General features: G+C 47.5%; 1 protein-coding gene across 1 annotated transcript in view; it reads right to left on the bottom strand.

Moving 5' to 3' along the window:
• Window positions 1–15,452, bottom strand: part of PAQR5 (progestin and adipoQ receptor family member 5) — a 92,638-nt gene that overhangs the window by 49,204 nt on the left and 27,982 nt on the right. The window contains exon 2 of the mRNA XM_004451040.4: window positions 655–798. Within this exon, the coding sequence (XP_004451097.1) occupies window positions 655–705 (51 nt within the window). The 5' untranslated portion in view covers window positions 706–798. The remainder of the gene's footprint in view (window positions 1–654; window positions 799–15,452) is intronic.

Raw genomic sequence — 15,452 nt, 5'->3', positions numbered from 1 at the left:
CGAATCACCTAGCTTTATTGGCTTTTAGGGAGAGAGTTTGGCAGTTTGCCTCCCCTTAATCTTCCCTTCACGATGCTGAGTTTGTTTAGCAATTGTTTTTCTGGGGAAAGTCGTAAGTGCTTGCAATCAGCTGAGTGGAAAGCGGCATCCCCCACCCCCACCCCATAACATCCTCCAAATGAAACTTCCCACCATGAAATAACACGTATTTTTCTTCAGTCAAAAAGGAAGGAAATTGCACATCAAAATAGAGGTGTAGTGAAATGTTTTCTTGCAAGAGAGAGAGGAGATGCACCCGCCACAAAGCCTCTCCCAGAGGTGACTGGCCCTGGCCTGCTTTGACCAACCCACTGGAACATTCTAAAAAAACAAAACAAAGGAAAAGCTGCGGCTGGCTTCATCTCTTTAGCGTGAATCTCTAATCTCAGTAATGACTGGATTATTCTGGATAAAATACAGATGTCACAGGGAAGGGCTGCATCTTAAAAGTTCCGTTCCAGGTCTGGTGTGGGCTGGGAAACAGGAGACCCTGCTTTTCCCAAGGGCGTCTGGGAGCAGGTCATTGAAGAAGGTGAAGTGCACACAGCAGACTCCTGGAGACCAAGCAGAGTCCCAGCCCTGGAATCCAACCACAGGAATGGAAAGGGCACATACCTGGGGCATCTGCTCGATGCCGAGCAGCCTGGGGAGCTTCGGGCTCAGCATCTTGAAGTCGGCTGGGAGCGCCGGCGGGTGGGTGGGTGGCGCTCCGGCTCACCGGGCTGCACTCAAAGTTCTGACATGGCCCGCGTTGCCTCCCTGAAAGAGCACCGAGGGAAGAAGTCCAGTCAGTCTCAGCCTAATTCCAGCAGGGTCAAGATGGTCAGACTGTTTAACTATTGAACCTACACTTGCTTGTGATGGCAAAATAACCAGGCTTCGTAAAAACAACAACAGCAAAACTCTCAGCCTGGTGAGTCATTAACTCCGAGAGTGCTGGAGGGAAGTCATTAGATCATAAATGGGCAAGCAACACGTGAGAGCTGGAAAGGGCCTGACAGGTCCCCCAGGCCCCTTGAGTCGCCCCTGGGGAAATGGTGGGTGACGTCCCCAGGATTGCGCAGCCGTGAGGAGTGGGGCTCCTCACTCCCTTTCCGCCACATGCTGCCTCTGGGCAAACGTCCTCGCCAGCGTGTACCCCACCACTGGGCAGGAAGGGACGGGGCTCTGCTCCCACTCTCTGAAAGAGAAGCGGCTCTTCAGGCGGGACGCGGCTGACTGGAGGCCGGGTGCCCTGAGACACACCAAGGAACCAGACCAGGCAAATCCCGGGCCCTTGTTAGGGAGAGAGGGACTTGAAGTAACAAGGTTGCTTAAACGCAGGATTAAGGCTGCTTAACAGCTGTGAGCAACGCAAACTAGAGAAAGCCAAAGCCCTCAGGAAGGGCGCAACAAACAAAGAAGCCTGAGCTGGGTTTACCAAAGAACCGGCAGAGCAAGGAATGCACGGTCGTCGGGGACTGGGCTGAAGTCTGCTGCCGCCGTAGGGCCCTGGCAACCAAGGGGCTCTTTCCCTCCTCTCCAGGCCCAGGCGTTGCCTCGCCCTCTCCTGGCACCAACCACACTCCACCTGCGTCGGGGCTAGCTGCCGCGCCTGGTCCCCGTCGGGGGATCCTCCAGGGTGTATGCCTGGCTCGTCCTGGGCCTCCAGCAACGGCTTATTTAATCAAGCATCCTTTGAACTCAGAAGTAACTAATTTTGATTGGCCTTTGCGCTTTCAGTTCTTATGCAGTTCTTTATGTTCTCTGTGTTACTGTCTGGAACTATCCAGCAAAACACCATTTATTTATGTTTCATTGTCCTGAATACGTTTCTTAAAAACACCGCTAAGTGGGCCATGCTACACTCTTGGTTTCCTTGGCTGCTCATGCCAAAGCCTCCCATGTCTAAACCACCAAGCTCCTCACCTTCCCAGAAGCACGGCTAATTCACCTAGTGGCAAGAGGCGAAGGCCCAGGACGGGAGCAACTAAAGCACACAAGAAAAGCTCACATGACAGCGCAAACCAAGGCTGGGTCTCCACAGACAGCAGACTTTGGCTTCCGCTGGATTTAACTCGGTATCACAGTCCCTGCCCTGAAGCACAGATTAACACATGCAACCGTGAGGGGTATCTAGCCTTAGCAGAGTCACCTGTTTCACTTGTTTCTTCATTCAACACTGTTCACTGTATTTTTATCATCTGATGAGTAAGGGGAAGGGCAACTTGTATAGCTGATTATTCTCTGTGAGAATTTAGCTGATCTTAAAACACTTGATGGGGAAATGGATGTAACTCAAGCAGTTGAGCTCCCACCTACCACCATGGGTCTGTGGATAGAGGACTGGGGCAAGTGTGCTCCCTCATGGAGGGGAGGACTACCGGCTGTCTTGTGTCTTGGCCCATGACTCCAGAGATTGGAGATCTTCCAACTACCTTCTGTGGTGCCCCAAGGACCCGATTTTAGGAGACGGGAGTTGTGCCATGGCTAGGAGAAACAGGGAGGTCACTTCCATTCTATCTCAGTCAGAAAATGTTCACATTTTTCTAAATTATGGTGGAAACATAATAATATAAGCCCTCTTTTAAGAAAAATATAAGGTGTTAAATTTCCTTTTAGAAGGCAATTATATTTTGATTAGAGGGAATTAAGTCCTAGCATCAAGCACTGGGATGTAATTTCTCTTTGCTACTGAGATAAAGATACAGAATGTTTACAACACTGTTAATAACCTAGATGCTAAACAATGAACCTTTATGCTAACTCACCAGGTGAGACAAACTCTCAGGTAAGACGGATTTAACTCTGCTGTTTCCCAAGTGGGAGATTTCTCGTGTCATGTTTTCTTGCCATTCAAACAAACAAGGACTCTCCTGCTTAAATGGTACTTTGCATGTAAAATGTAAACCTTTATGTTTGTCAAAAACTGTGAAACATCCATAGATGATCATGAAAAGTCATAGAGCATGTTGATAAAGATGCTGGGCCTATTCTGATCATTTCAGATATAACTGAACACAAAATGGACTCACTGGTCTTCTCGGCCTCTGCCCATCACAAACCACGTTCTCAATTTCACCAATACTAGAAAAACTACAGTGCAATTTCCAAGATTTCAAACAGCAGCTTGCTTTGCTGTCTCTTTTTGCAGAAGTCTAAAAACACTCTTGAATAAAACAAAAAAGCTTGTGAGAGTTACTACATCTGAACACGAGGGGATGCTTTGCTAGTACTATATTTTAATAGCATAGTGGTGTTTCATATAAGATTTCATCTAAAGAGGTTTCCACAGCACAAACATGTCTTTTAAACAGCTAAAAAAGGTAAGTGGGTTGCAATATACTCTCAAGGACCTGCTGAGTTTTCCTGAAATAATCTTAGGGAAAGAAAAGGCAAACCATAACAGCAAAATCACTACCAGGAGATTTCAAGGCAGGCTTCTATGATTCAAGACCAAGCAAAATGCAGACTGCACTCAGCTGCCTCCTCCCTCAGATTAGGCCTCCATCCAGACTCTTGGAGGCCCGCTCCCAGGAAGATTTAGCCTACGCACTGAGTATCCCAGACACGATCATCCCAGACACGATCGCAAACCTTATATAACCAACTGGTTATGTTTACATAGAAGCTAATGGGCTATTTCCCAATTGAGAGGGTCTTAAAAAATGCATAAACTTTGAGGGATGCAAATGAACTAGTAATTAGTCTCTTTATAACATTAATTTATTAATTTAGTTATACATAAATATTTAAAATCCCTTACGAGATCCAACATATTAATTTTAAAATACTGGTTTCTACTTACATTTCATACTAATAAGTGTATTCAAAATCTCCATATGCATCTTTGACAAGAGTATCTTCTTCATAACTGCCTGCTACTTTTTTGAGTCACCTATAGTTTAAGTGAAAAAATACTTCCACTTTCACTTAAGTTACTTGAAACCCATACTTTTTGAAGCTATGTTTAATGCTGTTGCTGAAAATGTTTTCCCAAGTCACAAGTATTCATTTGGTATTATTATACTGTCTGCAATTTGCTTTCAAGTACATGAACAGTGTGACGTGAAAACGTGAGTTCTAGCCTCTACCCCTGTGGTAGCTGGTTAGCATCTGAAAAACTAACCACAAACTCACACTCTAGAGGGCACTGCTTTGTTTCTGTGGGGATTATTTTTGCCCAGCAGCAGAGGGTTTGCTAATTAGCGCAATGAATGATGAACAATGTTTGCTGGTGAATGAGTAGAATTAGAGACACGGGAACCGGTGTGCAGTGTTGCATGCTCCCCTCACCTTCCCACCAACAGGACAGGCTACAGGATGTCCAGAGCAGCTGTCCCTTGGGAGGCGCCTGGGGTAGCCCTCTACGAGGACTCAGTGGCCTGAATCCAGTTGGATGGACCTGCTATAATGCCACTTCTTCATTTTGGAAACAAAACACTTAATTTACAGACAGGCAAACAGTAAAGGCAAAGCCTGTTGTTTGCGAGGAAGTTTCTCCCATGGTTGTCTTTAGAATGATAAAAAACATGAGATTAGGGAGCTTCTGGAGGGGTACTCCAGTCATACCACCACCCGCTTGCGTGAATGTCATCGACAGCCTTTTGACAAAAGGTCACCCATTTGACCCAAGCAGCAGACTTGTTCAACCCACCCTTCTTCAGATTTTATAGATAAGGACCCCCGATGGGAAATGAATTATCTGTGGTTACTCAGCAAGGGCCTGGCAAAGTCGAGATTACGCTGAAGGTCTCTAACTATGGGTGGGAACTTGGGCACCAACCTGTAAGTATTTTTCACCACAGCAGCCCAGGCTGAGGGCAGTTAAGGCTGCTCGGCCGAATGATCTGCACTTGAACACCAATATCACTGCAAACAGGGCCAAATGCCCACCTCAGCAAAATTACAAACGGCTCCCAGGTGCCCGCTGTTAATTAATGCTGCAAACACTGTTTGCATTAATGCAGTGTTTTCCAAACTGCAGAACACAACCTGTCAGTAGGTCTTGCAATCATTTCAGTGGGTCATGATGAGCATTTAAAGAAGGAAGACTAGGGAAAACAATAAAACAAAAAATACCACAGAGTAAAGATAAGTGTTGCTGTGTGATATTTTTGTTTGTTTTGTATGTTATGTTTGCATGTTTGTTGCTATGTTACATATTCATATTCGTGTGTACTGGGTTATAACATAAAAGATTTCTTACTGAAGATTACAATCAAAAAAAGTTTGGAGAAGTGTGCTAATATCACGGATTACCTGCACAGATTTTGGGGACCTGTGGACGTTTTTTCATCTAGAGTCACACACACACAATTTTATATCTGTGGGCCTCTCTACATATACAACAGTGGAGGCAAAGAGTTGGCGTTCAGAGGACCCAAGACAGCCAGGTACCTAGACAGGTGACTGGCTGGACAGGAGGCCGCTCCTAACACTCTGGTCTATTCTAACAGGCTCCGTGACTGCCTGCCCATGGGAGATGTTCTAAAGATGAAAGCCCAGCTGCTCAGAAGCCTTCTGAGGAGGGGTGGCAGGAGGGGGCACACAGGGCATGGGAGGTAGGGTAGCTGAGGTCAGGTCTCCCCTCTGTTGTTTCCTAGGTTTGACCTTGGCTGGGCTGGGTAATTCCCCCAGTCTCATTTTTGTCATCTGTGAAATGAGGATATTAACACCTACCTGGCCAGGACTGCGGTGAGGCTGAAACAAAATAATGGATGTGAACACATCTTATTCACTACAAAACGCTTACTACCTTTGCTACTAGTGCTGCTACTACTATTACAAATAACATTCAGGAGAGCGGGCAATCAGCTGCAACAACTCCTAGGATGGGGGGGGGGGCTTTAACCTGAGGTCCTTGCAAATCCATGATGGGGCTCAGGAAGTTCATGAAATTACAGGTAAAATTGTGCATAGGTGGGGAGAACCACATATACACGTTCTTGCACGTGCAGCTGTGTGTGTGCATGTGTATGTGTATCACTGAACACTGGGGCCAGGGCCTTTTCAGTGGCATCTGTCACCCCTGAAAGGTTCAGAATCACCAGCCCAAAGCAATGCCTAGTGAACAGAAGTCAAACCACATCCCCAGGGTACTCAGAACAAAGAGGAAATACCCATTCCAGGCCATACTCACTGGGCAGGCTTTGAGCTGGTGGGAATCAGTCAGAGCCCCCGGGTTGTATCTGCCAGTCGGTGAAGGGAGGGAGTGTTCCTTCACAGAAACCTGTTCCTGCCTCCAAGGCCCCACTCTAGGCCTGACCCCAGCGACTGGGAGAGGCATTCCCTCAACAAGGCACTCCAGAGAGAAGCCAGCTCTGCAGGCTGCGCTGGCCTTGCCCTCTGACATGGAAGTGTCCACACCCACAGCAGCCCAGTCCAACCCCTCAGAGGCCATGGGTCTGGTTTTTACCTGCAGGTCCAGCTCTCCCCTCGGCTGCAGGTCAGGAGGAAAGCAGCAGGGACTTGGCAGGGACCGTCAGCGAGCCACCACATCAGGGACCCAGGGAGCTCATGGGGACCTTCCAGGGTGAGCACAGGGTAGAGTAAAGCCTACCCCCAACCCCAACCCTGCAACTCCCTGGGGAGTCTCTAGCCAGGCTACATGCCTGTCCCAAGCCTGGGGTATCTTCTGGCCATCCACCTCATTGTTCTCTGATTTTTTTTTTAAAGATACATAGATCACACAAAATGTTACATTAAAAAATATAACGTTCACGTATATCCCAATCCCCACATCTCCCACATCGACAACTTCTCTCATTAGTGTGGCACAGTCATTGCATTTGATGAATACATTTTGGAGCACTGCTACACAGCATGCATTATAGTTTATGTTGTATTTTACACTCTCTCGGGTTTGGTGTTGTTCTCTGATTATTTCGGTATGGTTGTTTTGGTTTCCACAATTTAGATTCCTTGAAGACAGGGCCTGAATCTCTTTTTACATAAAAGAAGTGGTTCAATAAAACTTGTTGACTTTTCTACTCAGAGTCTATCCATTCATTCCTGCATTTGTCCATCTGTCCATCCTTCCATCCATCCATCCATTCATCTACCCATTTATTTGTCCATCATTCGATGGTTCATCCATTTAGTGAGTGTGCTATGTTGCCAGTCACTCCATTGAGTGTCGGAGATGCAGGGCTATAAATTATACCGGAGCCTTGGGGGCATTCTCAGAGGAACAAGGCGGCACACAAATCAGTGATCCTGTGGGTTAGATGCCATAGGACTGAAACAAAGTTGTACGGAAACATCTGGGACGGGACACCTTCATGTTTGGGTGGAGGCCGGGGAGGGTTAGAGTAAGCTTTGCAGAGGAGATGACATTTGCATGGAGCTCAGAATCTGTGGGTCTGGGAAGTGGGGAGAGGCACAGCTGGCAGACGGAGCAGCCTGAGCAGCGGCACAGAGGCGTGACTGTGCGTGGCACGTTACAAGAACCACAAATCCCCCTTTTGGGCTCTGCATTAGTTTCCTTTGGCTGCTGTAACAAATTACCATAAAGCTAGTGGCCTAAACAGCACAAGTTTATTTCCCTACAGTTGTGTAGGAATAAAGCCTGGCACAGGTCTCACTGGGCTAACATAAAGGTGCTGGCACTGTGGCATTCCTTTCTGAAGGCTCTAGGAGAGAATCTTGCCTTCTCCCGCGTCTAGAGGTCACCTGCATTTCTTGGCTCATGGACCCCTTCCTCCGTCTTCAAACCCAGCCACAGCTGTCAAGTCTTTCTCACGTAGCATCGCCTGACCTCCTCTTTCACTTTTAGGATCCCTTGTGATCACAGTGGGCCCACTCAAATAAACCAAGATAATCTCCCTCTTTTAATGTCAGCAACTTAATTCCATCTGCAACTCAATTCCCCTTTGCCAGGTAACCCACCATCTTCACAGGTTCCAGGCTGGGGATGTGGCGTCCCTGGGGAGCCATTATTCCTTCCTCCACAGGCTCCTCGGGAGGAGTGGAGGTGCGTGTTCTCTCCCAATAAGAGCTGCTGGGGCAGCGAGTGCCTGTGCTGCGGGGGGGAAATGCCGCTGGGGAGGAGGAGTTTTGAGTTTATTTTCCTGTATTGCTCACTCACCCACGCTCAAGCAGGCTTCTGCTATGGGCAGGCCTGTGGCCTCCCCCCACCGCCTTCCAGCATCTCCTCCCCTCTCCTGCCCCACGGGTCACAACCGAGAGCTGCCCCAAGGCTTCCCACCACACCCTGGGCCTTGTGTCTGCTCTGCTTGGGGAGCAGGGGTCAGGCCCCAGCTGCACCCAACGGTCTCTTACAGGCCTCAGTGAAGAAGGGTGATGGAGAGGCAGGAAGGCTTCACAGAGACGGCTGCAGAGGTGGAGCAGCAAGGGCTGGAGAGATCTGTCCTGTGACAGCGCACAGCACTGGGTCAGCTCACCTCACCTCTCTGGGCCTCACAGTTTTTCCACTGGTAAATGACCAATGGAAAGGCCAGATGACCTTGAGACCCCAGCTTGGGCATTCTCTGGGGTGACACTCCCTTAGTCCCGGAGACCACCCCTCTCTCCCACTCTGGCATCAGGCATTCCCTCCACCCATCCCTGGGCTTGTCCTCAATCCTCTCTCCAACTTGCAAGGACATGGCCTCTCCCTTCCCTGCAGCCACCACCCACCTGAGAGCCTTCCAGGTCTCCCTCCCTTGCCACATGCTCTCCCCAAGCTCCTGTTGTCAAAAGCAAAGTAGATATTCTACTATAAAACTACTGTCACCACGGGGAAACGGACTTTGGCCCAGTGGTTAGGGCGTCCGTCTACCATATGGGAGGTCCGCGGTTCAAACCCCAGGCCTCCTTGACCCGTGTGGAGCTGGCCATGTGCAGTGCTGATGCGCGCAAGGAGTGCCGTGCCACGCAAGGGTGTCCCCCGCGTGGGGGAGCCCCACGCGCAAGGAGTGCGCCCGTGAGGAGAGCCGCCCAGCGTGAAAAGAAAGTGCAGCCTGCCCAGGAATGGCGCCGCCCACACTTCCCGTGCCGCTGACGACAACAGAAGCGGACAAAGAAACAAGACGCAGCAAATAGACACCAAGAACAGACAACCAGGGGAGGGGGGGAAATTAAATAAATAAATAAATCTTTAAAAAAAAAAAAAAAAAAAACTACTGTCACCAGTAATAGAAGAAATTTTAGCATCAAGGTGGAGAAAGTGGCCACAGTAGTTGCTGAGGGCAGGGAAAGGGAAGAAGAGACATGCTGTGGGGGCATTTTTGGGATTTTGAGTTGTCCTAAATGATATTGCAGGGTCAGATGCTGGACTTTATATATCCTGCCATAACCCACTGAATGGACTGGGGGAGAATGTGAACTACAGGGTAAACTATTATCTGTGTAGTGCAACAGTGCCCCAAAATGTGTCCACCAAGTGCGATGAATGTGCCACAATGATGGGGGAGGTTGCTGGTGTGGGAGGAGTGGGGGGGGTGGTATATGGGAACCTCTTATATTTTTTAATGTAACATTTTTTTGTGATGTATGTATCTTCAAAAAAATACAATTTACAAAAATGGTGGTGTGGGGGGGTGTGGAGTGGGGTATACAGGAACCTCTTATGTTTTTTGTTTTTTTTTAATGTTTTTTAATGTAACGTTCCTTGTGATCTATTAACTTTAATAAAAAAAAAACAAAAAAAAAAAAGTAAAAAATATGACAATTGCCTATTAAAAAAAAGCAAAGTATTTTCCCTGGAGACCTCAGCCCCAATGCATGTGCAGGCATTGGCTTAATTAGTAAGTGAATGTGGAAAGGCTCCCACCCCCCACCGCAGGCCCCCTCTTAGGCACCTCCGGAGCTTAGACTTTGGAGTTAAGTATCTGAGTGCCTCAAAGAGCTTACAGTGTGGTAGAGAGAAGAGACAGAAAGGAAGGTGGGCATGCTCAGGGATGCAGAGAGATGAGAAGAGCCCAAACTGGGGGAAAGGGAAGAGAGATGATAGAAAGGAGAGATGTAGTGGAAAGCAGAGAGCCTTAGCTTCTAAATTGTTTTAAAAACAAAACAAAACAATTTGGCCCATCTTTTTTTTTAATTAAGGGACAATAAAAATAAAACCTGAACTCCTAGTTTCTCTTAATAAATCTCAATTCTAAAATCCTAGGCTCATTTGACAAAATCCAGGATCCTTTTTTGATAAAAACACTTTAAAAGCCAGAACAGAAGGAAAATTCCTCAATATGATAAAAGGCATATATGAAAAACCCACAGCCAACATCATAGTCAATGGGGAAAGCCTTCCCTCTAAGATCTGGAACAAGACAAGGATGCCCATTGTCACCATTGTTATTCAATATTGTACTAGAAGTTCTAGCTAGGGCAATTAGACAAGAAAAAAAATTAAAGGCATCCAAATAGGAAAAGAGGAACTAAAATTCTTACTGTTTGCGGATGACATGATCCTGTACTTAGAAAATCCTGAAGTATCCATGACAAATCTACTTGAGCTATTAAATAAATTCAGCAAAGTGGCAGGATACAAGATCAACATGCAAAAATTAGTAATGAATTGTACACTAGTACTGAACAATCTGAGGAGGAAATCAGGAGAAAAATACCATTTTCAACAGCAACAGAAAGACTCAAATACCTAGGAATTAATTTAACCAAAGAAGTAGGACCTATATGTAGAAAACCATAAAACAATGCTAAAAGAAATTTTAAAATACCTAAACAAATGGAAAGATATTTCATGTTCATGAATTAAAAGAATATTGTGAAGATGTCAATCTTATCCAAACTGATTTATAGATTCAACACAGTACCAATCAAAATCCCTTTACAGAATTAGAAAAGGCAATTACCAAACTCATTTGAAAGGGAAAGTGCACTTGAATAGCCAAAAGTATTCTAAAAAAAGAAGAGCGATGTGGGAGGAATTGCACTGCCTGACCTTGAAACATATTACAAAGCTACAGTGGTCAAAACAGCATGGTACTGGCATAAAGATATACACATCAATCAGTGGAATAAAATTGAGAAACCAGAAATAAACCCTCACCAGCTGTCCCAGCACCATTTGTTGAAGAGACCATTTTGTCCCATTAACATTAACTTGGTAGGTTTGTCAAAAACCAGTTGTTAATGGGACAAAATGGTCTCTTCAACAAATGGTGCTGGGACAACTGGATTATCTATAACCAAAAGAATGAAGGAGGACCCATATCTCACTCCCTGTGTCTGACCGTGGGGTCTCAGAGCTCGCAGAGGGTTGGAAAGGGTGATTCCACTGAAGGAAGTGAGGAAGACCAGAGCAGTTTTCATACAAGCTGAGTTTGAGCTGCATAGAAATGCCAGCCTGGCAGTAGAAAAAGTAGGTGGCCACATCTTGGAGGAGAAATTGAGGCTATGGATAAATCTCAGAGGAGAGGGGTAAACTTCAAGGCCCAGGGAGCACTCGAGGTACCCGAAGCGAGAGGAGGTCAGAGGACCCCAAGGGGTGAGGAAAAATTAGGTTCATGCGGATGATGGAGCAAAACAGACAAAGCAATGCTAGAGGCAGAGGGATGAGGTATTCACCCAGTACCTGGGTTCCCTGTCTAGTAAAGGTAGGAATTGTGGTGGGAGGAGGCAGAGGCTGGACTTGAGGATGGAAGGTGGAGGCAGCGTTGGGGGGCAGTGCTCAGGCAGCAGCCAGGGAGAGGCAGGGCAGCAGGGAGAGGCTCCAGTGGGCTGGGTGCTCCTCCAAACCAACTGCTACGGTAATGCAATCCCGTTTTCTCCTTCCCGGCCCTGGACCTAGGAACAGAAATAGAAAGTGGATGGGAGTTTGCGCCATCATTTATTTATTCATTCAGCACATGTTTACTAAAACCTACTATGTGTCGAAGGTTATGGTAGAATGGGGGTGGAGAAGTGGAGAAGATGCTTCCACTCCTTGAGAGCTCACCTCCCGTGTAGATCAGCACTGACAATTGCCACACAGCCTGTCTGATGGCAAGAGTGGTGAGAACTAGGTGCTTCTATGGAAGCTCAGAGGAAGGGCATCGCATTAGGACTGAGGAAAGACTTCTCGAAGAAATGAAGCTTGAGTTGAGTCTCGAAGAATAAATAGGAGTGCACCGGCTACTGGGATGGAGGGTGTTCTAAGCCGAGGGTCAGCAGGACAGAGACATGGAAGAAAGTCTAGGGTTAGGAAAACTGTCCGTAAATCAGTGTGCAGGTGGTGTAGGGTACAGAGTGTGAGGTGCAGATGGAGAACAGGGGCCAGATGAAGAGCTGGTGTGTCCCACTGGATCACAGTGGCAAGGAATGCACTAAGGGAGCTGGGGAGTCAGGACCAGAGCTCTCAGGGACGGTCATGGGGAGAGCTGGAGACCTCAGGTCAGGGGCGGTAAGAATTCTGAAAAATAGATGCAGGATAATTTCTAATTGTGGCTCCATTATTCAACTGTATACCTCTGGGCAGATTACTTGATCTCTTTAATCTTGAATATTCCTATCAGTGAATTGAAGATAATCAAAGTATTAAGGGAAGCGGACGTGGCTCAACTGATAGAGTGTCCGTCTACCATACGGAAGGTCTAGGGTTCAATCCCCAGGGCCTCCTGACCCTTGTGGTGAGCTGGCCCAAATGCAGTGCTGCCGCATGCAAGGAGTGCCGTGCCACACAGGGGTGCCCCCGCATAGGGGTGCCCCACGTGCAAGGAGTGTGCCCCACTAGGAAAGCCACCCAGTGTGAAAAAAGCACAGCCCACCCAGGAGTGGTACCGCACACAGGGAGAGCTGATGCAGCAAGTTGACGCAACAAAAATGAGACATAGATTCCTGGTGCGGCATAACAAGAATGCTGGCAAACACAGAAAAACACACAGCGAATGGACACAGAGAGCAGACAATGGCGGGGAAGGGGAGAGAAATAAATAAAAATTTTAAATAGTCTTTAAAAAAAACAACAACAAAGTATTAATGGTACTATGAGGACGAAAACCACGGAATCCACCAGATAGCAAGCACTCAATAATTACCACCAGTGCTCAGGAAAACCATCTCAATCCTGCATGAATGCTCCCCCAGCCCTTGATCTACAATTTTCCTTGAAAACCAACTGCTTCCCCTCAGGTCTGACCCACCTCCCTGGCTGGAGCTGTGGCTCCACCGCTCCGTGTTCGAGGAGGGCTGAGGTTGGCATGGTGACCGCCCAGCTTGGCTTCAGGACTCAGGGAGTGAACGGAGCCTTCCCTTTGTCCCAGCTACCCCTCTTCTAAATATTTACCACAAGGCAATTAGTGTATACTGACAAAAAGCTGAATATAGAATTACATTCTCTATAGAAAAAAAGTTGTAAACAATCCAAATTTCTGTCTGGGCAAGTTATGGTGCAGCCATGCAAAATTGTACTGCATAGCTATTAAAAATGCTACCAGGGAAGCGGACTTGGCCCAGTGGATAGGGCATCCGCCTACCATATAGGAGGTCCGCAGTTCAAACCCCGGGTCTCCTTGACCCATGTGGAGCTGGCCCATGCGCAGTGCTGATGCATGCAAGGAGTGCCATGCCATGCAGGGGTGTCCCCCACGTAGGGGAGCCCCACGCGCAAGGAGTGCGCCCCATAAGGAGAGCCGCCAAGCGCGAAAGAAAATGCAGCCTGCCTAAGAATGGCGCTGCACACATGGAGAGCTGACACAACAAGATGATGCAACAAAAAAAAACACAGATTCCTGTGCCGCTGACAACAACAGAAGCGGACAAAGAAGACGATGCAGCAAATAGACACCAGGGCAGGGGGTTGGGGGGGGAGGGGAGAGAAATAAGTAAATAAATAAATCTTTAAAAACAAAAAACTGTGTTACATTTAACTGCTTGTATACGGACAGAAAAATGTTTTGAAGGATAGTCCCAAAACGTTCAGTGGTTGTCTCTAGACAGTCAGCTCTAGGGATTTGTTTTACTCTCTTCTCTCTACTTTTCAATACACCAGAGTTTTCTCATAATGAGCATGCGTACTATTTTTCACTAAAATGACAATGGTACTAAAAGGAAATAAATGAATGGAGACCTCCAGCACTTGGCCAGTCTTGGAGGCGTTAGGGTTGGCCCAAGGTACTGGCACTCCCTCACACCTCATTTCTGAGCCTCCCTTCCTGGTCCCTGCCCTGCCTGCCAGTCCATTCAGGGCAACGGGGACCTGGGTCCTAAAGTGTGGCCATGCATGCAGTTGGAAAAGCCACATTTTCCTGAGCCTAAGGCCTAAGGGGATTCCCTCAGTCATCAGCAGGGTGAAGGTGGAGCTAGGCAGGGGCGCTCTGCCCTGGGAGCACTGGAAGGTCAGCAGCCAGCACACACGCTGAGCGCCTTCTGGGTGACAGGCAAGCACTGTGCTAACCCTGGAACTGTGTAGAGACACACGGAGGTCGAGGCAGACACAGGCCTGCTGCCCTTGTTGGGGCCCTTGGTCTAGGAGACGCAGGGCTCCAGGAAGGGCTCAGAAATCCAAATAACTCTTCATTGTTCCTGCCAGGTCCTGCTCTCCTCAGGGTCCACAACTGATGCTCATGCAACCAAGTCACGGGGTCCCCTCTAGAAGATCCCAGAGCGCCCCCCTCCACACAATCCTCAAGCCTCCACCACACTCCCACCGGCCTTGCCACGTGCCCCGCTCGCCATCACGCGCCTCCGTCCCTTCACGTGTCCATCCCTTTGCTCTCGCTGCCTGCCCAGGATGAGGTCCTTGACACCCATTCTTCAAGACTGAAATCAAACACCACTTGTTCCGTGAAGCTTCCTAGGGCAAAATCAGTTTGCGCTTTCCTCCTGGTTTCACTGGATTTGGCAGATACCACTCCACTTGCCAACCTCACACATCAATGCCAGTGCCTGTTTCCCCACCCCCTCAGCCCCGAGGCAGGAACAGAGTTTGTATTATTCACAGCCGCATCCCTGGTGCTGAACCCAGGCCTGGGCACTGTGTTGACTCAATCAATGAATGTTTGCTGATTGGCTGAATAATTTTGCCACTCCCGAACCTTAGAGGCAATATCTGACCCTCTTGCCTAGTATCTTCCACCCAGTGGTGCCTTGCTCTATTCCTGAATAATGTGAGTTAGTGCCAGAATTGTGTGTTTTGCTTGGTCCAATATTTTTCTCTCAAATTTTTAAAAATCCGAGCTCTCAAAATGTTAAAAAAAAGTAGGGAAATTTAAACATTGACCGGACATTTTATGATAAGGAAGAACTGTCGATTCTTAAGGTGTTATAATGGTGATTGTGTTTTTCAAAAGGGCCTTTTCATTTAGAAATGTGTACTGAAGCAATTATAGATGAAGTGATATTATGTCTGGGATTGGCTTACCATAATCCAATAGGAAGGTTGGGGGTAAAGGTGAAATGAGACTGACCATGAGCTGGAAATTGTTGAAGCCAGCCATAGATGTTGATTACACTATTCTTTCAATTTTAATAAATGTTTTTTAAAACGAGGCAAT

This window comes from Dasypus novemcinctus, chromosome 3 (assembly GCF_030445035.2).
Source record: "Dasypus novemcinctus isolate mDasNov1 chromosome 3, mDasNov1.1.hap2, whole genome shotgun sequence".
NCBI classification, from domain to species: Eukaryota; Metazoa; Chordata; class Mammalia; order Cingulata; family Dasypodidae; genus Dasypus; species Dasypus novemcinctus.
This window is presented reverse-complemented; position numbering and strand designations above follow the sequence as displayed.